The sequence below is a fragment of the Electrophorus electricus genome, chromosome 6, assembly GCF_041902795.1.
Source record: "Electrophorus electricus isolate QZ-2024a chromosome 6, ASM4190279v1, whole genome shotgun sequence".
Taxonomy (NCBI): Eukaryota; Metazoa; Chordata; class Actinopteri; order Gymnotiformes; family Gymnotidae; genus Electrophorus; species Electrophorus electricus.
This window is the reverse complement of record NC_137502.1, coordinates 22,161,383-22,185,259: the sequence shown is the minus strand read 5'-3', so window position 1 is coordinate 22,185,259 and position 23,877 is coordinate 22,161,383. Positions and strand designations below refer to the sequence as shown.

Below are 23,877 nucleotides of genomic sequence, written 5' to 3'. Positions count from 1 at the left end.
GGATGATAAAATGATAAAATGATTCTTTATAAAGCTGAACTGGGGATTGGCAGTATCAAACATAATGTTCTAGAACCAGCACACTTACACTGATGTTTTCAAGAACTAATTGGTTTATTTTCAAACAGTGCAATAAATAATTGATTGATATTAACTCTAAGTGGTGATTGTCAAAATAATTGGCACGCTAATTGAAACATTCAATAAACTGAGACATTCAACAAATGCGTAGGATTCTCACAAGCTTTGAAGTGGCAGTGTTGTAGTACAATTTTTAAGTACCAAATAATAAATAAAGTTCCAAAATAAAACACGCAACCTTTGCTACAGTATTCTACTGCAAGAGAGACAAAGACAGACAGACAAAGGGAGAGAGAGAGAGGTTGTGTGCGCATGCGGATGAGTTTGTTTTTCTTTGTGTTTACAGTGAGAGTAATTGGTGGTCAGCAGAACTGCTCTTAACTGGATGAATGAGCAGTTACGTCTAAATCCAGACACAAACAGGGGAAAAGGTGCCATAAAGGAATTTACTGACTTGTTTTTGCTTTTTGTCTGAGTGTATGTGTGTGTGTGTGTGTGTGTGTGTGTGTGTGTGTGTGTGTGTGTGTGTGATTGTTGACCACAGAAGGTGTGTGGCAGCCGTGAAATGTTTAGCCTTGTTCCAGCACCGGACCTTCAGAAATATTCATTTCTACTCAGTCCATTGAGTTCAAACCCAAAACATACACACACCACCACCATAGCACTGAGCTCAGCCAAAACACCAACTGTGTCAAATTCATAAATAATATTGAAAAAAAAATGCACCGAAGAGAAACAGGGAATGGAATGTAAAGGGCATGTGGGAATGTGTGTGGGTGTGTGCATGTGTATGTGTGTGTGTGTGTGTGTGTGTGGGTGTGTGCATGTGTATATGCATGTGTGTGTGTGTGTGTGTGTGTGTGTGTGTGTGTGTGTGTGTGTGTGAGAGCCATTCAGCAAAAGTGTTTGTTGAATTCCTTCACAGATGTACCTCATTGTACTTACTGAGATGAAGGTGATCATCTTAACAAAATCCAGTTCTAACGAGCAACAGTATAAAAACCACTGCTGTTGTCTTCACTATTCTCTTGTTATAGAACCAGCTGGATGGTAAAAGCAGTGCTAGAACCACCCAAAAATAAATGTAGTCAAAATACAGCTACAGACCATGCCAAAAGAGTTGAAAAGAAAGGTTCTTAATGAGGAACAGGAGAGTTCAATCTTTACTAGCAGAGGGATACAGTGAACGTCAGGTTGCTTCCATCTTGAAAATTTCAAAAACTGGTTCATAAGACAAAGGTCAAGCAACAAACACATGGGACAACAATAGCTACAGACTGGCAGAGGTCGAAAACAACTCTCTACTGACCGTGATGATCGCCACCTTATTCCAATGTCACTTAACAACCGTAAGATGACGTCAAGTGACCTACAAAGAGAATGGCATGCAGCAGCCGGGGTGACATGCACAGTAAGGAGGGTTTGAAACAGGCATCTGGAGGCAGGGCTGAAGTTGTGCAAAGCTAGAAAAAAGCCCTTCATCAATGAGAAGCAAAGAAGAGCCAGAATGAAGACCATAAGGATTGGACCATAGAGGACTAGAGTATGGTCATCTTCTCTGATGAGTGCAATTTTCAGCTTTGTCCAAACCTGGTCGTGTAATGGTTAGACGGAGACCTGGAGAGGCCTACAAGCCAGAGTGCCTCGCACCCGCCGTGAAACATGGTGCAAGATCGGTGATGAACTGGGAATGTTTCAGCAAGGCTGGAATCAGGCAGATTTGTCTTTCTGAAGGACACATGAATCAAGCCATTTACAAAACTGTGCTGGAAGAAAACTTGCTTCCTTCTGCTCTGACAATGTTCCCCAACTCTGATGATTGGACAATGGATATTGCACCATGTCACACAGCCAGGTTAATCAAAGTGTGGATGAGGGACCACCAGATCAAGACCCTATCATGGCCAGCTCAATCTCCAGACCTGAACCCCACTGAAAACCTCTGGAATGTGATCAAGAGGAAGAAGGATGGTCACAATCCATCAAACAAAACTGAGCTCCTGGAATTTGTGTGCCAAGAGTGGCGTGAAGTTACCCAACAGCAATGTGAAGGACTGGTGGAAAGCATGCCAAGACACATGAAAGCTGTGATTAAAAATCAGGGTTATTCCACCAAATATTGATTTCTCGATCCATGTTGAAATATTAGTACTGTGTTGTTTATAAATGAATATGAGCTTGTTTTCTTTGCATTATTTGTGGTCTGAAATTTCTGTAACTGTTTTGTTATTTTGACGATTAGTCATTTTCATTAAAAACATTGCAATATTTTTATCTGCAATTTGGAAGAAATGTTGCCAGTAGTTTATAGAATAAAACAAAACTGCTCAGCCTGGTCAAACACATGCCCATCAACTGCAAAACTAGAGAAACTGATCATTTTGTAGTGGTCTCTTTTTCCGGAGCTGCACATATATGAGAGAGTGTGTGTGTGTGTGTGTGTGTGTGTGTGTGTGTGTGTGTGTGTGCGTGCGTGCGTGCGTGCGTGCGTGCGTGTGTGTGTGTGTGTGTGTCAGTGGTGGGACTGTACTAAGATGAAGTGCAGAAAGGCAGCAGGTTTGTGAGAATCACTGGACTGCTGAGGTCATAATTAAGCACATCTCTCTGCCACAAACATTATCTCAGGGGTTTGGGAAGGGGCTTCTCACTCAGATAAGTGCTTATCTTCCCCATTCATGCAGCGGGAACCGAATGACCTTTGTTGGCTTGGTGAGGCTTCCCGCCTACTGACTACATTACCTACCATACTGTCTACACAGATCCACCAGTTCGGGGGAAATGCCACAATGTCAGTCTCTCAGAAAGCAGCATAGCAGGAAGGAGAGCTGCAGGAGTCAGGCCTCTGACACCCAGCGTCACACCGCAGGACTCGGGTGTCCCTCCAAGTCACACTGCAGGCGAGCATGAGAAGTTCCTGCAAGCAGAGGGACCAAACACCTGCAGGTACCCAGGCTCACTGCTCCAGGAGATATTCACTACTTTTCAGAAATCACTTTCATAAATAAGCTCATGTTTTTGGGACTGAAAACATGGGATTTAAATGTATGATGAATTCCAGAGCTTTCAGCTAGATATGTAGGGTTGTTTTTTACAACAATGGTAGTACAGATGTGTGGTTTGGAGCTGGGCCATTCCACCTGGTGGGGGTTTTCCCAGTAGCACTAAAACCAGCATAGATTTAATGGTCTGGAAGAGGTTATTTGTGTTTAGTGTTATTTCTTTTTCACATTTTTGTGTACATTTCACATTTTTGTGTACTCTTGACTGGAGTGCAAAGTAAAAACCAGAGAATGTGGCTAACGTAGATCCAGGGAAATCCTCTCCTGGATTGTCAGACTGGTAACCTTGCCTCAGACTTGATCACACTGATCATCTCCTGATAGGCAGGTCTGGATCAGGTGAGACTGCAGAGAGTACATAGCAGCATGTTGTCCTGCCACTTAGGACACAGCTGGCCTACACCCCACACAGCTACAAAACAAAACTGAGTTTTCAGTTGGGTGTGTGTGTGTGTGTGTGTGTGTGTGTGTGACATGCATCAGTGGTGGGACTGTACTAAGATGAAGTGCAGAAAGGCAGCAGGTTTGTGTGAATCAGTGGGCTCTACGCTTTTCACACGCCCATGCAACAGCCACCTTAGTGCTAAAGCGTCTCTCACACGCAAACACACTCTCACACTCACTCACACACACTGCATGTGTGTCTTGCTGTCATTGTGGACAAGGTCAAGGTGAGGGTCACTGGACTACATATTTGTACACGTTTATTTGTGAGGTGCTGCTCGTCTGTGACAGCTCAAGTTCTGCTTTCGGAGCATACCGTTACCTGCATGTAAAACAAAACACATATGCAATATTTTTTAATGTTTACAAGCTCCATTTTCCTTTCACATAAGCTCATGCCACAAACACACACACACCAACACACACATGACTAAAGCTAAATATATTAATGCTGCACCTTTCATATATTAAAACTTAGCAACCTGAAGGCACATGCAGACACTGATCACATATCACACAAACTCTTCATTTACTGGAATGCAGCACCTTCCTTTCACCTCTTGGACACCAAAAACAGACAAATGTCTAAACAGATTCTCCCTCTGAAATAGCCTTCGCAAAACCATTTTCTTCTATTTCCATGTGTATAATCTCCTTTGTTTCACTGAAGGCACATTTTCGGTGTCTGAACCCACATTCTACATGTTCATATTTCCTTCCAGGGTGCCCTGCCTAGCATAAGAGAAGCCAGCTTTTGACATGTAGAAACTGTTTCTAAATGTGAAGGGTGGAGCTGTAGGCTCACATTTAGATCGTTAAACTGAGCTGACTGTTTAAGCACCAATGCCTAATGAAGACAACCTGCAGCCTAGCGCCTGTCACAAGACAACCATAATTTTACAATATGCAAAGGTCCTAAATTGTATCTCCGTCCACACGTTTCTGTTGTGAGAGCAGAGCTGCAGCAACACTGATATGTTCAGTAAACTGATGAATAAGGAGTAGTCAGTCATGCTCATGTAACTCCTTCATGTTTCTCAGAATCATGGAACACCTTATGCTAGCTGCCTGAGGACAGAGATTACACTGCAGCTTCCACCCCCGCACCCCATCGCCCAGACGACGGGCGTGACATGACAGAGTGGCCAATTGGCGTCTGTGTTTAAGGAAAGAAAAATGGACTGCAGGAAAAACCATAATGAGCCCAAAGGCCTGGGAGCAACGGGATGTGGCCAGGACGCTTCACCAGACGCGCACACTGACACACATGGAAGGATTGAGCCTTTTGGTAAACAAGGTCACAGAATTATGTTTTAGAGTCATAACAACATGGTCTACGTGATGCATGTGAATCACAGACTCCATTACTCCAAAGCTCCGCTGCGCACACACACACACACACACACACACACACCACACACACACATACGGTTTTGTGGAGGAACACGAACACAACCTTAGCAGGACCTCTGATTTTATTGATTAATGCTGCTTTCTGCAACCATCTCCAGAGCAACCAACATGAATAGTGTTTGGAGGAAAATAAACGCAATAAATATGAGAGTATAAAAAAGCCGCAAGCTTGTAGCATAGAAGGCAGCGAACAGACGCTGTCTACATGGCACACACTGCGAAAGGACTTCCTCCTGGTGCATCAGAGCTGATCAACAGATCTGTAAAACAGACACACACACAGTGAGACACACAGACAGACCAAAATATGTCTTTTGGGGCACCAAAACAAAATATGACTTTGAAAAAACACCCATGATTTGCTGTAGTGTAGCAATGAAACAATATGTACCTTTGTTAGTTTTAGATTATCTTGATAATGTTTCCATACACAGAGTTGTACAGCTGCTCCTTAGACATAGTTCCATCAAGCTGCACTGTAAGAACACACAAATTTACTATTTAAAATGTACTTACAAGCACTCACACACACACTCACACACACACTTACCAACATCAACTCTTAAGTCCTCCATCATTTTTTTGTGTTTGACGTACATGGGCCAGACATGACCATCAAACAGACCGGGGGGGTCCGGCACCGCGTAGTTCCTTGAGCTGACACACACACACACACACACACACACACACACACACGTATTAGGAGAAGTGGATTGATAACCGTGCTTGATGTATCAGTGAATGCTTCTCCACTCACCACCTCCTCTTTTTGCATTCTTCATACGGGATGGAAATAAAGTACCGCTGGTCAAAAACATCGATCAAGGGTCTGTGGAGAACCAATGGCAACATTTTAGATTTTTATATCTATAAGCATGTGGCTACTACAAGTAACAAATGTAGTAATTATAATAGTAATAATAATAGTAATAATAATAATATTATTATTCATAGTAAGAACAACAGTAGTATTTGTTTGTATAGCACTTATCATTTATCGAGTCCAAAATCAAAATGTGCTGTACAAAGAAACTAGGCTCAGCTGATTGCAGTTCACAACCAAAATGTACAGACGCGTGCAAGCTCTCCCTCCAACACCTGTGTTTGTGTATGTTTGTGTGTGAGTGTGTGTGAGAGAGTGAGAGAGAGAGAGACACCTCACCCATAGGTGTACAGCAGAAAGCCCTCCACAATGAGAATATGGGAGTCCTCATCTTCTCTGGATCTTGGGAGGATCTCGGAGTCCAAGGTGTTGTTGACGCCGTGAGACCTCTCAAACTTCACCGGGTTGTCCAGCCAGGCGTAGATGGTGCTCATCATGGCTTCCATGTCCAATGCTGTGATGACTACAGGAAGTACACACACACACACACACACACACACACACGCAAAAACAACCAATGAGGGAGAAGGAGGGCTACACCATTAGGCGTCTTAATTTAAAAACATGCAAGACTGCATTAGTTAAATAAGGCGCCTTGTCTGCACACACACACACACACACACACACAAACACAGACCCAAAACCCAACCCAGCCAGAAGACCCCGGCTTACCATCATACTGCTTAAAGCCATCTTCACCAACTTCAATCTCATCCTGGGGCTGAAACATACACGGATGAGATGGACTCTCGTACATTCAGCACGGCAGAGGCCAACTGAACGGCTACCACAGCCCAGCCCAAAGCATCTACCCCCCCCCCACCACCTGCCACTGGCCTGCCTCTACCCCGCAAGCCTATAATCGCTAGCCATTAGCCCTCTGACTCAGCTTGGGTCTATTAAAAAGACAAGAGCTGGAGATCAGTAGCTATACAGGAAACTGCTCTGTCGAAAGAACTAACTCCCAATCCTAGGCTCAAAGACCGCATACACAGCACGCGCTCTCACCTTAAAGAAGTCGTCCTGATGCACCACGCAGCAGTTGGACAGGTTCTTGTAGAGTTTCTCGGTGAGGGTGGTTTTACCCCCGTTAGTTACCCTGAGATAATACAACACCGGAAACGTCTTATTGGCAAGGAGAATCGCTTACAGAAGGGCAATTTACAAGGGAAGAGGATATGGGAATATTATATTTTCGTTTAGTCAGCGCGCTACCATTCAATAGTCTACCTCCGGTAGTAAATAAACGGAGACTACGTCCCAGACATGTCTAGTTAACTGTATTACAAAAATAAGTAAAATACAGAAGTATTAAAGTATAGTGTAAAAACGAATCCCACGTGCACCACGCGCGCTCGGTAGCCATATTACAGTTAGGAGTGACGTTCTCAGTACGCACGCTTATACTCACCCGCCAATGCCGATTATGTACTTCATCTTATAACGGAAAGCTGGAGCGCCGCAACTGGTTTAAGTAAACAAACCCGAAGACTTTATGCGAAACGGATCAGTGATCGGAAGAAAGCTTTAAAAGAGAAGGTTTAAGGAAACGTCAACTACTCGAGTCCTCCATGTTGCTGAGCGGGTGAAAGCTGGCGGATGTCACTTCTTCGCGATCTTCCACCAAGAGAGGTCTGTGTGCTTGCTCGCGCGTTCCACTACTCTTTCGGCCTCTCTGATTGGGCATTTAAAGAGTGGTCGCCAAAGACACCAGCCAATCAGCACAGCTTCAGATCATCCGTCCTCCGATTTAGGCTCCTCCACAGACACCTCAGAAAATGGGAAATAGATCAAAAATAATAAATAACCCGGTGCGTGGTTTGTACAGTTCTCAGGCTAACATTAGAATGTACGGATGTTTTGAATTTGATACATTTATACTTTTTGATATCAAGCTGAATAGACAAAGATTTCCTTTATGTGAACGAAAAAGGTATCTTTCTGTTTCATGAAATTAGACAGTTGGAACAAACAAACAACGATAGCAAAAATACGTCGGATTGGTCTATGTGGTTTTTACATTAACGCAATTCAAATTTTTAGCTTCAGCTCCTTGAATTGATGAGCACCCCCGCACCATCCTTTAAGGTAACTAACTGCACACGCAGTAACGCGAACAATAAGTTCAACCCTAATAGCGCGTTCATAAACAATGCCAATCTGGATTGGACTGTAGCAGGACCCTCATTGAAGTTTGGATATACGGGTGCATTTCCTCTCTGAGATCAAGCCACATACTGTTTGATCAAAACACGCACCTGCCTCAGTCTCCACTTTCCATATTGGTGTGTGATGTTGCGCGGGGTGGGGTTCAAAGGCCCGTAGACTACAGGTGTTCGGTGATTCGTTCGACTCCGCAGCTCTGGGGTTGTTTTGTTTGTTTGTTCATCAAGACATAACCCAATTCAACCCGTAATTCCAAATGAGTTACCATATTAATACCATGTTATTTAAGAACAGAGAGAAAGAGAAGTTTAACGGGACAGTGAGATCGGGCACAGTGCGCGTCTGCTCCACATCCCTATGACATGTGCGCTTCCACGGAGAGCTTAACGCCACATTCCATTCTATTAACATCAAAAATTGTATTTAAATTATTATCATTTAAAACAGGTTATACAAGTCATTAAAACAACAGAATAAAGATTAAGAAATAGATATAAAACAGTTTATAAAGACAGTGAACTTTAGCGTGATTGTTATCATTCAAAACTGTTTAGTGTCCTACCCTCTTTAACACGATTCAGCATTTTAGCTGATTATATGAGTTTGTTAGGGCACGTAAACACTAGCGGCCCCCTCAAAATCTAAACTCGACACCCTTGTTATATTTGTTTTATACTATAGCCTCCTCCTATTCTTCCCTGTAAGATAAAATAGGACAGGACGGCTTGCACGTCGAGCACACAATGTAGTGTTGCACCTCATCAACGTTATTTATGTTTTTATTTTTATTAACAGACAATTAGACAACATATAAAGAAAATGCACAGAGACCACGGATACAGGGGCGGATTTGGCATTTCTGGAGACCCCAACAAATGTCTGGGGGCTTAATCAAAGATTTTTTTTTACTGCAAAATTCAACATTTATCCACACTGTAAAATCTTTACCTATCTTCTTACTGCAGTCAGAACTGAACATCCTGCTTTCTTTCCCTTAATTTTCTTTCTTTTGTGCGCCGCTGGGATACGAGCGTATACCATGGTTGCGTTCAGGAGTCCTGGTTAGCTAGCTAGCGTGTTACGGCATCTCTCTGCTGTCGAACAACGCAATAACGAATGCGTTTCATCGGTCGTTTCGTTTTTTCAGCCAACCGCTTGTGGCCAGCAGGCGGGCCCCTGATCTCAGGAGCCGTGCACTGCGTTCCCGAAAATTCAGAAGTGTCATTAGTGCCTTCTGGTGATAGAGCTTCGACTGCTGGACTTAAGACAACTGAACTGATCTTGACTACATGTCTATATATTTGCTCAAAACAGCGAATCATGCAGTGGCTCTATTTCTGTGTTTATGCTTATACAAGGCACTCTTTCTTTCTAAACGTATGCCGCTTTTAAACAACTCGTTTAAAGTAAAAGTAAAGTCGAGAACTTCATATCCCAGGTATCTTTAGCAGGAGAAAGCTCGAAGGAGGCGGGAAGATTCTCGCAGCAGCGCAAATGATCTACATGTCGTAGCAAACTACAATTTCCGGTAAAGAGTATTTGAAGATCTGGCAGTTTTAGTACAGGCAAGAAATCTGGATCCGCTTGGGGGTTTCAGTGCTTTTCTGACAGCAACTTCGAGGAAGTGTCGAAGGTATGCTTTTTTTTCCTCCCTAGGTTTATTGTTTGTAATCATTTGCTTAAAAGAAATTATTTTAAGGTTTTAATAGCTCTGTCAGTATCAGTAAACCATTTTGCCATGATTTGAGGAACAATTCCCGAAATAAAGTAAAAGTTGATTAATTCATTCGTTCGATTGCTAACTGGCTTGCTGCTAGCTAACCCTTAGACAGTTAGCAAGCGAACTTTGCTATGCTAGCTTAGTTGAGAGTTAGCTAGGTTAGTTAGAAGCAAGTTTCTTACATTTGCCTAAAGTATGCTTGGGTATATGCTAATTTCTGTAAATTGTTAACTCTTTCGTTTCAGTGATGTGATTTTATTAATGGGACTAACTTCAAAAAGCAGTTTAAACTTAGTTACGAGTGTTTTTAATTTTAGGTAGCTAACTAATGTTTATCTTTATAGCTAATGTTTTTATTTTTATATTCACATAAATGCTATGTTATGGTTCTTTGAGTACCATCCATATGATTCAGTTTTTTATGGTTCATGTGGTGTAGTATTGTATCTAGTTAGCTGTTCTAGCTAAACTTTTGAGGCAATATTTGAGACATTTGAATAGTTAAAAAGTAAAACTAGCAGATAATAGTGTGTGTAACTTTTTTTTTATTGTGAGAGGATGGGTTTTGGTGTTTTAGGCCATAATCAGTAATGCTGTTTGAAGAGTACCAGGAATTAGAGCAATTATAACAGTAAGGCTTTTAAGTCTTTCATGTCCTTAAAATTGGTTTCCTGATTCTAACTAAACATTTGTTGCAGAGTGAATTCTTGTATCCATCAGTGTAAAATCTCAAACAGATCTCTAAAAAGACATATTTCAGATGAATAAATCAATAAATAACATTTACTGTTCATGTCAGTAGAGGTCGTGTTAGTGTTTTCAGAGCACAGGAGGAAGAGTCCCTTAAACCTAAAATGTTGCATGTTGTAATATTACATTAGGGGGTGTAGAGACAAATCCACTGGCAAAGTTGTGCTGGAAGTCTTTAGTGCTGTATGATCTTGGAAAAGGCAGTGTCTTATTGTTGCTGACTATATGTGACAGTGCTGTTGACTGTGTAGGGTCCACCCATCTTCATGTAATCGACTTCCTCCAGATGCCTGTGGCCTAGCTGTGGGGGACTCAACAGGAAGACGACAGAGAGAGGCCGTTCTAAGACTGAGGAAGAGAAAAACAGACAGCCTCTAGGAGGAAGTAGTAGTTGTTTTTAGTAAGTTAAAGTCGACATGACGGAGTTCTGGGTTTGTTTCAGCTGTTGTGTTGCCGAACAGCCCCAGCCGGTGAGTGTGATTTCGAACAGCGTCCGTAATTTTCCCCGGTGTTTCCACTGTGATGTTTCGGTATTGTGTAGTGATGCGGAGAATCAGCACACAGATCATGCAGTGGCTGTTCACTTACCGTTATGGCATTTATTCAGAGTGGCTTACAGAAGTGCTTTAGTTGTCTACTCAGAAAGGTATTCTCAGCTAGCAAAATAGTTTAGAGTCTAAAAATACTCTTTAAACTGAGGTGCTGCCAGAAACAAGTCAGTGCATGCTGTTAAATGTTATTACTTTGTGATGTAGAAGAGGAGACGGAGGATAGATCGGTCAATGATTGGAGAACCCACCAACTTTGTTCACATGACACATGTAGGCTCGGGAGACATGGGTATGGGTCTTGCAGCGGTGAGTCACTCTACACTATGTCGCTTTGTACTGCATCATTTGTCACAGTCGTTACTGTGACACTATCAGTTTCATGTGCCCTGTGTCTGGATCAGTGATCCTCTGCCATATGTATCAGTGGCCACTGTAGGTTTTGAAAACAAGACCAGGAATTATTGACCTGGGAACATCTTATTAGTGACTGTGCTTAGCAGCCAGGCTAACTTTAAATTTTGATTTTGTGCTGCAGATAAAAGTTGTATGGAAATTAAATAGTGGAGGCCAGATAAAACATTTAATGTTTAATGCTCTGCGACTGTATCATGTCAGTGTGTATAACTCTGCTCTACTGTTCAAAAGGTGAATTCAGTTCAAGCACAGATGAAATCAAAAGGTGGTTATGGAAACGGTGCACCTGAGAACGTCCAATGACAAGGTAAGGGAAGCAGCCAATTAGCAGGCTGATCTTAAAGTAAATATACTTATTTCAGCTTATCTCATCATCAGATGGAAGGTATTGTTCAAGCTGACACCCTGGCTTCACTAAACTGCAGTGCTGTAGTCGTCCAGCAATGTGGCCCAGTGTGTCCTTACCTGCATTCCTCTGTTCAGACTGCTGGGTCTCTTGCTGCTACAGACTGTAAATTTGGTTTGGCAGCTCTGAATTACAGGAGCACATGCTTATCATAATGGCTCTGAATAGGCAATTTTAATATAGAGTACGGCTTTGTGCTTCTATTTTTTTTAAGAATGTGACTGAGAATATGTTTCTGCAGCATGAATACTAGCTTGTCCTAAACAGAACAGTGAGGCAGGAGGACCCTGGACTCAAGCACACCACACTGGATCACCTAAGCAGTCTAACCACTGGTTGTGTATATTGTTGTAATGGATGCACTGTTATATGCTTACAGCCTTATAGTCTTCTTATTGTGAAAATGGCCAAGAACATGAAATGCTAATATTTGATCTTTAATGCCTGTTAATGCTTTTGTAAGGAATGAATTATGATTTGGTTTCCATTGTTCTAATGGATGTGTATTTATACCAGTACAGATATGGTGGCTGGGCCACTGGAGATTTTGAGGCATAGTCTCTAGATTACAAACAAATCTTTTAGTGATGAGGAAAGAGAGAGACCCTTTGAAATGTAACATTTGTAGTAATGTGCATTTTTCTTGTATTTTATACTTTTCACATGTATTCCCTGGGTTGTGGAATATTCTTATTTAGGCTTTTAAATGCACTCTTTTTCAATAAACTTGATATGTGCAGACCTCACTGTAATATTTCATGTGACACTCTTATACAGTCTATGAACTGCAGAATATTTTTGTACAGTCACTGTTCATTTTTAATTCTGATGTACAAATAAAAATGGCAAAGAGCACACCTCTTGTTCTTTTGTCTTTTTAATTCTTTTGAGTTATTGTCTCCTGGTCTTGCTTGGTACTAATGGAGTGTCTCCATGTTCCTCTTCTAAAGTTTGCTCTCAGATGTGTCTTACACTCAGGAGAATTATATCCATTTTTTGGTTTTCCTGGTTGCACTTATAATAAATCAGTCATACATTCTACCCACCCCTTCCCCAAGAGATTTAGTGTTCAGATGGGGATTTACAGCATTCTGAATATTGAATTATAGTTTAAATAAAACATGACTTCAACCAAGCAGTAGGAAAGAGTTTTGAAAAGCTGCTTTAGAACCTAGATAATCAGATTTATTAGTGATGACTGAATTTGATTATTTTAAATTAAGACCTGCTTTTGCCACCTTCGATTAATTTGCTACTAATTAAATGAAATTTGTGAGCATGTCCAGTTGAATAAACCGTGCCTGTGTGATTTTAGTAATATCACCAGTCAGATTTTGCATCAGTGGCCAAAGAAAAATTGTGTTGAAAATGAGATTGTTTTCTGATAAAGACCGGCTCTTTGATTACAGATGTGTGAAAGCAGGGTATTATGCTCACACAAGACGCCCTAGTCAACTTTAGTGAGGTCAAACGCAGGATAACAATTAATCTGTAGCTTTTTTAAAAACACGTACCATCACAAACAGCTACAAGTCGGTGCAGCTCTTGGCTGCTTTCAGCCATTACACATTCTACACTGATTGATCTTGAGGTCGAGCTCATGTGATGGAGTCGTTTCGATGTCATATAAGCTCTGAAAAACGGAAGAGGAAGTGAATAAGTTCTAGTCAGTAGTCACTGAAAACATGCGAGGAGCCAAAACAAAATAGAAACTAGAAGTACAGTTGAAGTTTAGCTGGCGTTAACCCTCGAGAAGTTATTTTCACGTTTTCGAACTGTAGGAGAGTGTAATCCAGATGTTACAGACATGGCAGCAAAACTATGGATAATTCTGTCTGTCGTTTTCCTGTCCTCCCAGGTGAGAATTACAGCGATATAAGGAGCGATTTACGGAGTGGTTTAAGTGCGAGGAGACACGGAAGTCAGTTACCTGCTTAAACCACTGCAATGGCTTAGTTAGCTCACGATAGCTAACTGGGTTAGCGGGTCTAATTTTGTTCTTCAAAACACAGCATTAGTTTACTTTGCCAGTATGCCATTTTTTAAAATAAGGCATTTTATTTAACGAATCACATTAGCTAGCTATAATTGTAAAAAACGCAAGTTAACAAGTTTGTCGTCAATGTTTCCATGCAAGTAATGGCTAGCTAGATCGACGGATTATTTTTATTTATGTAGTTAACCTATGTTTGAATTTATTTGAGGAAGCGAAACCTGGAAGCTAAACCTCAAATACCTAGCTAGTTCGCTAACGCTAACGCGATCTAGCTTCATCACTGTTACAATGAATTCCCAGATTTGCGATGACGGGATTCGTGTCGCTAGATATGTTTGTATTTACCTGGAGAGGACGTGGCTAAGCAACGCCGACACTGTCCAATAGGCGAAGAGTTACAGACACGTTTTTTTGCTATTGGCCAATCGCCTCAGGTATCCAGGTGTCTGAAACGTTGCCACGTGAAGAGCTCAACCTGTCCATGCTGTTAGCTAGGTAATATAGAAACATCGTTTTGGATAAAGTAAATTTTTACTAAATTGTATTGTTTCCTTTGCTTCAGAGCGAGTGCCAAGAGGCAGTCCTGCACGTGTCTAAAGGATATCTTTCTAAGGAATACTGTCTCGTATACAACTCATCCTTGTCCAACATCTCTGACTCGCTAAGTAATGCAGTAAGTGAATCGAAACGTGCGGGCTAGATCTGGCTCTGAGCAAGACCGTGGTAAATTCACAGAACCAGAGATTTATTAATGACATAATAATTTGTAGCTAAATCTAAAGATTTGTATATATCTGGCTTACCAGAATTTACAGCAGTCTAGATTTCTGAAACCTTGTCTAGATTGCCTAGCGATTGGATAAGATGCCTGTACTTCTGTTGAGATTCAGCTTCTGAAACGTGTGTGTGTGTGTGTGTGTGTGTGTGTGCTTCTGTATCGGTACTTGCAGGTGCGGTATCAGCTGGTGAACCTGACGTCGACTCTGCTGTGTGATCCGGGGAGTCTGAAGCAGAATTCTCTGCTGGGAAAGGCTGTGGTTGTGCTGCGAGGGACTGTGAGGGACTGTGCCCTCAGCCAGAAAGCTAGAGTGGCTCAGTACCTGGGAGCAGCAGTCCTCCTTATTGCCAGCACGGACCCCATGGTAGGAGTCCAGACCACAGGTCTGGGGGTTGCTTTGTGCTGGGTTAATGGATAGAATGTGTGTACTGTTCCTGAAGTATGATTGATGTGGGTATTGTACTTGTATCCATAAAAGTTTTTCAGGAATGTTGTCATTTTAGGGGATCCCATCAGTGAATGTCACTGAGAGTGAAAAGGTGACAATTCCATTTGCCCTCATGAGGTTTCAGGATTTTATGGATGCTCAAAAGGTAAATATCCATTCTGGATATTTTTTAGATCCTAATGTTGATGCAAGGTAAAAAAATTACAGGAAAAAAACCCCCAAATATATATATATATATATATTATGTATGTATGTAGACAGAAAGAGATTTGTATGTACAAATGTATAGGTTACATATGAAATACAATATAATTTTTTTAAAAAGCTTTCTGAAATTTATGGGATTACCTGATTTGTTTTTCTTGTCAGACAGTAGTGAATGCAGTGTTATTTAAAGGGCTCTTGGGTTCTTGTGAGTCGCTCATCTCCTAAGCTCCTCCCCTTGTTTCAGGTGTTTGCAGGTGAGATGGAGGTGCAGCTTTACGCGCTGCCTGTACTTGCGTTTGACTGCAGTATTCTGCTCATGCTAGCCCTTGCTATCTTCACTGTGGCAATGGGTGGCTTCTGGAGTGGAGCTGCAGAAAGGTTGGTTGTACTAACAACAATGGGACAGTGTGAACATCTCTATAATATAACATGGGTTAACAAAATATCACATTTTTGGGGTACTTAAAAGTGTTTTTTTTAATAATATATATAATATGTAATTCCCCACTCGCCCTCCTCCAGACGGTCTTCAGCCCATGTTATTTCTTTCTTGAGCTTTGCGTGTTCCTTGTTCATGATGTTGCTCTCATGTGGGATTGCTACATCTATCACTACAGCCCTCTTGTTTTGTTTATCCATCACTACTATGTCTGGTTGGTTAGCCATTACCATCTCATCTGTCTATATCTGGAAGTCCAACAGGATCTTTGCATGATCATTTTCCATGGTAGCTGCATGACTCCAATTTGTCTGTGGGATTCCATAGTACTTGTAGCTACCCTCAACATCTGTTATGTTACCTTCTGCTGGTAGTACGATCCTCTCTATTCTAGCTACCTTCCCTCTCCTTGTAACCCGCCAACCACAAGGTTGTCTTCCACAGCGCCACTGAGTTCTTGATGACGGCTCTTAGAGTCCTGTTGATGTATATTAGTTGTAGTCTTAGAGTCTCAAGTGACTGTTTTAGACTGTTTTATCCACCAGGATGGAACTTCCCCTTTCTGGGGATCTTTCAGGATCAAGATTGTCCAGGGTGGATTCAACTGTGCTGCCATGAAATGCAGTCTTCAGCCACATCAGGCTGTCCAGTTCTTCATACTTGAGACCCTTTCTTGGATATTTGCTAGTGTGATGGTTACTGGATATAATAATAATAAATTATTATTATTAGGGATTATTATTTTAATTAGGGATTTTTTTTTTTCTCAAAGTAAAAGTACTTCAAATAAATATTGGATTTTTTTCATTTTTCCATTGTGGTTAAGCTAATCTAAAGCTAAAGTTATGTCATGTCATCAAAACCAAAAACTCTCCAGTTCCCACAACACGCGTGGTTCAACCTTGTCGGCTAACAGCCGAAACCCACTGCAGCTCGGAGCGCAAAACTCTCAGGCTGTGATGCTTAGCGGGACCCGCAAAGGCTGAAAACCATTGCATCGTTCCGTAGCAGGGAGTGGGCAGAATATAAAGCGCGAAAAATGAAGCGCTGTGCCTCTAAATGGTGCATGTGTGTATGTGTACTCAGAGCGAAGCAGAGCGGAGCAGCAGTGTCCGGGGGAGAGGACGGGGCGGACAGTGGAGATCTCTCCCTCTACTCTCCGCTGAAGGTGCTGCTGTTTGTGCTGCTCATGTGCGTAATGCTTGTGCTCATGTACTTCTTCTACAAGTGGCTCGGTGAGTGTTCCACGCCTTCTGATTGGTTAAGATCAGTGGTGTTGAAATGTGTTGGGAGGTTTGATTTTTTTTTGGTTGTTTTGCTTGTGTCCTGCAGTGTATGTGGTCATTGTGATCTTCTGCCTGGCCTCAGCCACAGCCCTCTACAGCTGCCTTGATGGCATTATGAACGCAGTGGGCTGCAGCAAGTTCAGGTACACTTGTGTACACACACACACACACACACACACACACACACGCGCGTTCACACCCACTTACAATCTCACACACACACTGACAGTCACTCAAAAGAACACTGCCACACTGGCACGCTATTTTTCGCATACCGTATTTCATAAATTCACTTGCTTGGATGAAAAAAAGTATAGTAAGTATAGTATAATATAGTCACAAGTATAGTAATGCATGGTGTATGTTTTAATGTCTTGTCTCAGTGTGTCCTGTGGGGAGAGGAGCTGTTCAGTAAGGTCTCTTCTGCTCACTTCTGTCTGTATCACTCTGGCTGTGATATGGGGAGTGTACCGGAATGAGGACAGGTACCGTCTGTGCACACATGCGCGCGCACACACACACAGGGCCTCTTTAGAGTTCCTGTGACATTTGGGTGTGTGGTCAGGATGTGGTCTGGTCTGGAAGTTTCGACTGTCTGGAAATGATTAAACTGCAATGCTCTACCCAGCGCAGGCAAGAGTGTTACAAGAGTGTTTGTGTCTGTGAGGGAGACTGACATAATGTCTCACGGAATTTGTATGTGTGTGAGTCTATCTGGACTTTCTTGTGTGTGTTCGTACAAGTGTGTTTGTATCTGTGAGGTGGACTGACGTGACATCTCGGAGAGTTTGTGTCTGTTGTATTTTTTGTGTGTTTGTGCGCCGGTGTGTGTGAGACACTGCCTGTGTGTGTAATGTTGTGCTGTGTGTTCAGGTGGATCTGGATCCTTCAGGACCTGCTTGGTGTGGCTTTCTGCCTGAACTTCATGAAAACCATCACTCTTTCCAACTACAAGGTACTGTTTGCTTTAGGTGGCAGAGATGACCCCCTGCAGTTGGCAGTGATTTTGTGACTAATGGTATGTTCACTCTGTGTTTCTTTAGATCTGTATCATCCTGCTTTCTCTCCTGCTAGTCTATGATGTCTTCTTCGTCTTCATTACGCCTTTTTTCACACCTGTGAGTCACCCTGGTGTATTAAAGGAAAAACTAGTTCTGTACCATACCTGTGATGTCTACAAACCTGTAGGGCAGGAGCATGCATAAATGTCTTCTGCAAACTGTGTGGGTGTGTGTGGGTGTGTGTGTGTCTATGAGATCATTTGCAGAATGGAGAGAGCATAATGGTGCAAGTGGCTCTTGGCCCAGGAGCAGGTGGAGAGAAGGTAAATATGAAGGTGATGGTGTGTCTGGTGTGTGTGTATGTACACATGCACTTGCAGTATATGGCAGTAACTGTGTGTGTGTGTGTGTGTGTGTGTGTGTGTGTGTGTGTGTGTCTGCCTATGCTCTTTTGTAGACTAATGGGGATTTCATGGTTCCAGCAGATTCCTCAACTTCCTATGAGAAAGTAAGACTTGTTCTGTTCGGGGTAGCAGCCTGCATGCATCACCACCCGATACTTGCCCCCGTGCGCGCACACACACACACACACACACACACACACACACACACATGCCCTCCAAGGCTATTAGGAGCCTCATTAAGGAATTTTATGATGATCTTAAATTTCTTTGATAGCCATAAGATACAGTGACCTGCAGGAGGGCCTTTTCTGCCATAAAACACCAGATTCTCTCTGGAGCCTTTCACTTGTACAGTGGACACACCCAGCAGCAGAACTAAATAGTAAAGTGTCTATGTATGTGTTTCCCTAGTTGCCCGTAGTGATGCGTATTCCGCGGTTATCGGCTTGGGTGCAGAACCTGTGTGTGATGCAGTTCTCCATTCTTGGTTATGGTGACATCATTATTCCAGGTGAGGCAGCATTTCCAGCAAAACACAAATGGAATTGTGTGCGCGCGCGCGCGTGTGTGTGTGTGTGTTTTATTTTATTTTATTGTATTTGATTTATTTATTTATTTATTTATTTATTTATTCATTCAATGGAACATTGGTAATGACCTATGAACTTCTTGCAGGCATGTTGGTCGCATATTGCCACAGATTTGACGTTTGGACCAACAGCTCCAAAAGAATATACTTCACCTGCTGCACTATTGGTACAGATACACAGCACTGTCCGGTTCCTTACGGACACACCATACAACCAGCACTGTTCAGTACACAACACTACCAGCACTTCTCTGTAGAGCTGCAGTACATCACCAGCACTGGTCTGCAGTGCTACGCTAGCAGCACCAGGCTGGTGAGCCAGGCTGTGAGGGTGATGAAGCCACTCCGCACCACCTCCGAGCAGGCCTGAGAAGAGGCAGTGCAGAAGCAGAAATAAGAGCACGGAGTATTGCTTTTGTTTTTGTTCATTTTTAATTTTGAAGATATGCCACAAATGCAAACTTTTCGAATCTGATTTACTGTGAAGCCATTATAGTTTGCTCCTGCATGTTTTCGTTCTCATGTTAGATGAATTTCCGTCAACTGAACAATAATAGCCTCAGGTGACCTGGGATGGGGACAAAGACTTCGTCATCAAAGCTGCACAAAAGCGTGGGGAATGACCTCTGAACTCCACTGTGGAGTCACAAAAGTGTCCTATGGCATCGAAATGAATTGCAGTTTGATTAATCACTCTCACCTGCATATACACAAGCACATAGGCAAGAGTCCTGTATTTTACATTTCATCCATATTCATCCCCATATTTGTGTCAGACTCAGTAATTTCCCTAATTTATGGGGGTATTGCAAAGCCAAGCTAATGAAAGAAAAGTGTTCAGGTGGCTGAACAGCAGTTCTGTAAAGAGAAGGAAGGTAGAACGTAGGTCTAAACCAGGAGCCATGAGCAGACTGCAGCTGAAATAACAGTAGAGGAGGTCAGACAGGCACATGACCAGTGATGGCCTAAAACACACACACAAAGCACCCAAAATGGAAACATGACTCGTTGGAAAGTCTTCACACGTACAATGATGAAAATGTTATGATTAAACTTGCATTGTCTCTGACCAGACATGAGTTTGGATGTCCAGATACTCCAAAAGATGATTAATAACAAAGCTGTTACGCACTTGTTTTATGATCGGACCTATCCATACACAGTTTTCATGAATAAGAGCCATTGATCCTAGCCAGCCATCAGACAGGCACATATAAACTATCAGGCATATATAAATGGACCCATGACACACAAATTCAGGCATTTATATAAACAGAAACATATAAAGTATTAGGTATATAATTATATATCAGGCATATATGAATGGATATATGTATAAGAAGTTAATCTGACATTGTTTTGTTTGTGTACTAATGTTTTAATCTTCACATCATAAGTCTCTTGTAGTAAATTTTACAGCTATTGCCACTTGCCTCGTAGCCTGATGGGTCTAACTCTCCTTGACCCTGCCTTCAGAAAGTTATGGGCACTGTAGTTTGTCTAGTCATACTGAAATAATGTGTGTGTGTGTGTGTGTGTGTGTGTGTGTGTGTGTGTGTGTGTGTGTGTGAACAGCATACAGTGTGGGGCTAGTGGTGACATTTGTAGTGATGTTGCTGTCTAAGATGGGGCAGCCAGCTCTTCTGTACCTGGTGCCTTTCACACTGATTACCAGCGCCGTGGTCGCCTGCGTGCGAAAAGAGTTCAAGCAATTCTGGGCCGGGACCACCTACCAGGTGAGTGTTTCTGATTGGACCAATGAAGTGCCTGTCCAATGGGCAGGTTTAGATTTGATCCAAAGAACATTCATGTGCTTAATGCAGTGCTTCAGCTTGTTTAGTGAGCAGCACTCAGGAAGAGCAGCCAGACACTGAATGCTAGTGTGCTTCTTCAGTGTGATGCAACTGAAAGATCAGTGTTCACTCCCAGCCCCCCCCTGCTGGTGTGTGCCTGCACCGCACCTGGTGTTCATCTTGTTCCAGCAAGCCTGATTGAGCTCTGCCTGGCGTTTAGCTGCTGGGTTGACCCAGGTGTGTTGGTGCAGGGAGGCCATGAACCTTTGCAGTTATGTGGTCCTGCTCATTTAACTCCTGTGTTGAAGCAGAGCTTTTGCTTTAAGCTTTGAAAACTGCTAAGTGCTAAGAAAGCTTCAGGCTGTTATCAATATCTTTTTAGAGCCAATTTGCAGCTAGTCAGAATGACCCTATTATCTAGTTTGTGTGTGTCAATATTATCGGACCACCATGAATTAAATTAGGAGTCAAAATCTCTTCAGGGGATAATGGAAGTTCAGTAGTGAGTTTGGACCAGTGAGCGCTATTTATCCAAATTCACTGTGAGAAAAGTATCCACTACTGCTTGGACATAGTTGCTTGTATTTAGCGAAACTGCAGTAGAGCGTTGGACATGATCACACATGTACAGCGAACCTCACTAAAGTTGGACATGATCACATGTGTGTCACGAACCTGCAGCAGAGCATTGGACATAATCATGCGTGTGTAGTGTGCCTGCAGTAACACGTTGGACTTGATCACGCACGTGTAGTGAATCGGCAGTAGAGTGTTGGACACGATCACGTGTGTGTAGTGTAGCTCTGCAGCCCAAATCTGTAAAACTGTCCTGTCTGATTACTTGGTCTCCATCAGGTGTTGGACTCCTCCAGGGATCCCTTATCATCAGGTGGGCCTTTGTGCTTCACTCATACCTGCTCCCCTAACGTGTGTGTGTGTGTGTGTGTGTGTGTATTGTGTGTTGCGCTGACATTCTTCTGCTTCGCTTTCATCTTTTGATCTATTTTTCCTCACACTACCGATTGCGTTTGTTGCAGTTTTCTAACTATGCAAGAATTGACGCTAGGGGGCGCCAAAAGCAAGGGTAACGCATGATGTGAAACGCTGTCTCACATGAATCTTCATTCCCATCCGCTGTGTTCAGGACGCTAACGGCACGCTCCGTTCACGTGCAGGGGCAAAATGGCAGCTCGGCATTTCAGAAGCTGGACAACTCACTTAAGCCTGTTGCTTGCTTACTTGTCATTGTGGATCTGTCTTTCCCAGAGCTCATGACCCACCCTAACCTGCCACACCTCATCCAGTTAATCAGACTCTTCTGAATGTTGATGAGCAGGGTCAGATGTGTTAGATTTGTGATGAGGGTGAGGGTAGGGGAGGGGAATTGATCCCTCTGTGGGAGGCTGATCTCTGCAGGAGGGGTGTTGGGAAACATGACTGAATACAGCTCGCTCAGAGAGAAGCTTGTCTAATGTTATGGTGTGGAAACATGGAGAGATCCGTTTTCGGAAATTAACCGGCATATGTGAATGGGTCGGAACGAGCATTTAGTCCTAGTATGACAAGAAAGTACAGGAAAAAAATATTCTTTTAAAAATTATTATACAAAAGTGAATTTGGCTTGCACTTCCTCTACACATCAAAGAGTATAATTATCTGCAGTTTCCTTTGGGATCTGCAATTTCCTTTGGGATTAATAAAGTGTTGTCTTATCTTTTATCTGATAACGTGTAGCTTTTAGCCAGCCTTTTTCACCTAGTTTGAGCGGGGTGTGTGTATCTTTGCGGGGTAAAACTTGTATCTTTGATTTAATGTTTTAATTTTCATTAAGAATTTAGCTGTATGAATTAGTAGAGGTACTAACACTAGTAGGAGTATTTCTGAAAATACAATCTCTGACAAATAATCTCTCGCTCTCATTCATTCTCAGATGGAGAGGCTGGATATTCCAGAGAAGTAAGGAAGTGCTGACTCTTGGATTCATCTGCTTTTTATCTACTGAACCCGAGAGAGGACCGTCATTGTTTAATACTGATCTTAAGACAAACTGAAGTTGAGGCAGCTGTGTAGTATGAGAGCTGATCACTGGAACAGCAGGGATGTGAGTGAGTGTGCGTGTGTGTGCTTAAACTGAGAAACACTTTGGCTCCCATCTCTCAGATGTAACTAATTAATAAGCACTTTATCTGTACTCTGACTCTCTCCCTATCTGATGAGATCTTTGGGGCATTACTGCTTTACAGGTTGTTGTATCATGTATCCACTTTAGTTGTCAATGGGGAAAAATGATCACTATAATGGCCTTAAATTCTAGATCAGCCCAAAGTATTTTTTCCTAGTCTGTTTTGTGCCATGCTTTTTCTGGATCTGTAACATACAACACAATCACTTGTTTATCAGTTCTGTTTATGGCCTTAAATAAAAGATGGAGAAACATAAAATGTCTGTTTAAAATTGTTGAAGGAAAGTGTGAGTGAATGAATAGACTAAAATCTAAGGCCTCTATGAGATCTTGGGGCTGGGGAAAGCTTATAACTGTGTTATTCCCCCATCGAAAGAATTCTTTCTGAAAAGGCCAGCATCTATTGACATGAATAAATGGCTTGCTGGCTGTGTGTGCGTCTGCATGCACACTTGTGGTATGTGGCAGTGTTAAGAAAGCCATCAGCTGGCCCTGTGAAGCCCTGGGTTCCTGGAGCTTTTTATTGGGTCTACCAGACAGCAGCTTTTCTTGAGTAACATGAGGTGTACACACACAAACACAGCACAGCAGCAGGGCCTGTAGCAGAGTGCTGTAGAAAACTAATTTCTCTGGAAATCTGTCACCCTTGCTTAACCACTCTGTGTGTTTGTCACAGTCCTCGACAGAGAAGAATCGGTTTGATCAGTACTGAGGGCCCAGCTCTGTATTTTATGGCCTTAAATTAATAGTTTGTCCTGTCATTCTGTATCTGGCAGCAGTAGAGTGAAACCGTTTAACCTGGGCCTGGGGCACATTGAGCTCTCGACTGTTCGGAATGGAAGCTTGAGAAGCCTCAGCTGAGGGAGG

General features: G+C 42.5%; 3 protein-coding genes and 1 long non-coding RNA gene across 7 annotated transcripts; 3 read left to right on the top strand and 1 right to left on the bottom strand.

Annotated features, from left to right (window-relative positions):
- Positions 1-2,841: 2,841 nt before the first annotated feature.
- LOC145658564 (uncharacterized) lies at positions 2,842-5,164 on the top strand. The gene is made up of 2 exons (XR_014124166.1): positions 2,842-3,024; positions 4,626-5,164. It is a non-coding gene; the product is annotated as an uncharacterized LOC145658564 (long non-coding RNA).
- Positions 5,042-7,524, bottom strand: mibp2 (muscle-specific beta 1 integrin binding protein 2). Of its 2 annotated transcripts, XM_027022808.3 has the most exons (8): positions 7,292-7,523; positions 6,889-6,979; positions 6,553-6,601; positions 6,160-6,343; positions 5,755-5,826; positions 5,548-5,654; positions 5,389-5,473; positions 5,042-5,257 (listed from the first exon to the last, which is right to left on the bottom strand). In XM_027022808.3, exons 1-7 carry the CDS (start codon positions 7,315-7,317, stop codon positions 5,400-5,402), a joined length of 603 nt encoding a protein of 200 aa, XP_026878609.1. In that variant the 5' UTR covers positions 7,318-7,523; the 3' UTR covers positions 5,042-5,257; positions 5,389-5,399. The 2 variants fall into 2 exon arrangements, with proteins under 2 accessions (XP_026878609.1, XP_081572095.1); XM_081715969.1 differs by lacking the exon at positions 6,553-6,601 and having other exon boundaries at positions 7,292-7,524.
- Positions 7,525-10,404: 2,880 nt separating this feature from the next.
- Positions 10,405-12,742, top strand: LOC113585342 (CDC42 small effector protein 2-like). Of its 2 annotated transcripts, none has more exons than XM_081715970.1 (4): positions 10,405-10,986; positions 11,272-11,373; positions 11,713-11,788; positions 12,102-12,742. In XM_081715970.1, the coding sequence occupies exons 1-3, from the start codon at positions 10,933-10,935 to the stop codon at positions 11,782-11,784; spliced, it is 228 nt and encodes a 75-aa protein (XP_081572096.1). In that variant the 5' UTR covers positions 10,405-10,932; the 3' UTR covers positions 11,785-11,788; positions 12,102-12,742. The 2 variants fall into 2 exon arrangements, with proteins under 2 accessions (XP_081572096.1, XP_035380747.1); XM_035524854.2 differs by having other exon boundaries at positions 10,409-10,986; positions 12,129-12,742.
- A 781-nt stretch (positions 12,743-13,523) lies between these two features.
- sppl2a (signal peptide peptidase like 2A) lies at positions 13,524-23,269 on the top strand. 2 transcript variants are annotated; one of them, XM_035525730.2, is made up of 17 exons: positions 13,524-13,745; positions 14,446-14,556; positions 14,834-15,025; positions 15,165-15,254; positions 15,561-15,694; positions 16,842-16,990; positions 17,088-17,184; positions 17,425-17,526; positions 17,915-17,996; positions 18,085-18,159; positions 18,309-18,365; positions 18,500-18,550; positions 18,858-18,957; positions 19,122-19,202; positions 20,611-20,771; positions 21,684-21,717; positions 22,759-23,269. In XM_035525730.2, the coding sequence occupies exons 1-17, from the start codon at positions 13,695-13,697 to the stop codon at positions 22,797-22,799; spliced, it is 1,608 nt and encodes a 535-aa protein (XP_035381623.1). In that variant the 5' UTR covers positions 13,524-13,694; the 3' UTR covers positions 22,800-23,269. The 2 variants fall into 2 exon arrangements, with proteins under 2 accessions (XP_035381623.1, XP_026878605.2); XM_027022804.3 differs by lacking the exon at positions 21,684-21,717.
- Positions 23,270-23,877: the final 608 nt, after the last annotated feature.

Excerpts from the sequence above, each read along its gene's own strand:
- mibp2 (XM_027022808.3), bottom strand. The coding sequence starts at position 7,317 with ATGAAGTACATAATCGGCATTGGCGG. Across the intron at positions 5,827-6,159 it reads TTTCTGCTGTACACCTATGG|ACCCTTGATCGATGTTTTTG; the intron begins GTGAGGTGTCTC and ends GGTTCTCCACAG. Across the intron at positions 5,655-5,754 it reads GAATGCAAAAAGAGGAGGTG|CTCAAGGAACTACGCGGTGC; the intron begins GTGAGTGGAGAA and ends TGTGTGTGTCAG.
- LOC113585342 (XM_081715970.1), top strand. The coding sequence starts at position 10,933 with ATGACGGAGTTCTGGGTTTGTTTCAGCTGTTGTGTTGCCGAACAGCCC. Across the intron at positions 10,987-11,271 it reads TTGCCGAACAGCCCCAGCCG|AAGAGGAGACGGAGGATAGA; the intron begins GTGAGTGTGATT and ends TTTGTGATGTAG. Across the intron at positions 11,374-11,712 it reads TGGGTATGGGTCTTGCAGCG|GTGAATTCAGTTCAAGCACA; the intron begins GTGAGTCACTCT and ends ACTGTTCAAAAG.
- sppl2a (XM_035525730.2), top strand. The coding sequence starts at position 13,695 with ATGGCAGCAAAACTATGGATAATTCTGTCTGTCGTTTTCCTGTCCTCC. Across the intron at positions 17,527-17,914 it reads GTGTACCGGAATGAGGACAG|GTGGATCTGGATCCTTCAGG; the intron begins GTACCGTCTGTG and ends CTGTGTGTTCAG. Across the intron at positions 21,718-22,758 it reads CAGGGATCCCTTATCATCAG|ATGGAGAGGCTGGATATTCC; the intron begins GTGGGCCTTTGT and ends ATTCATTCTCAG.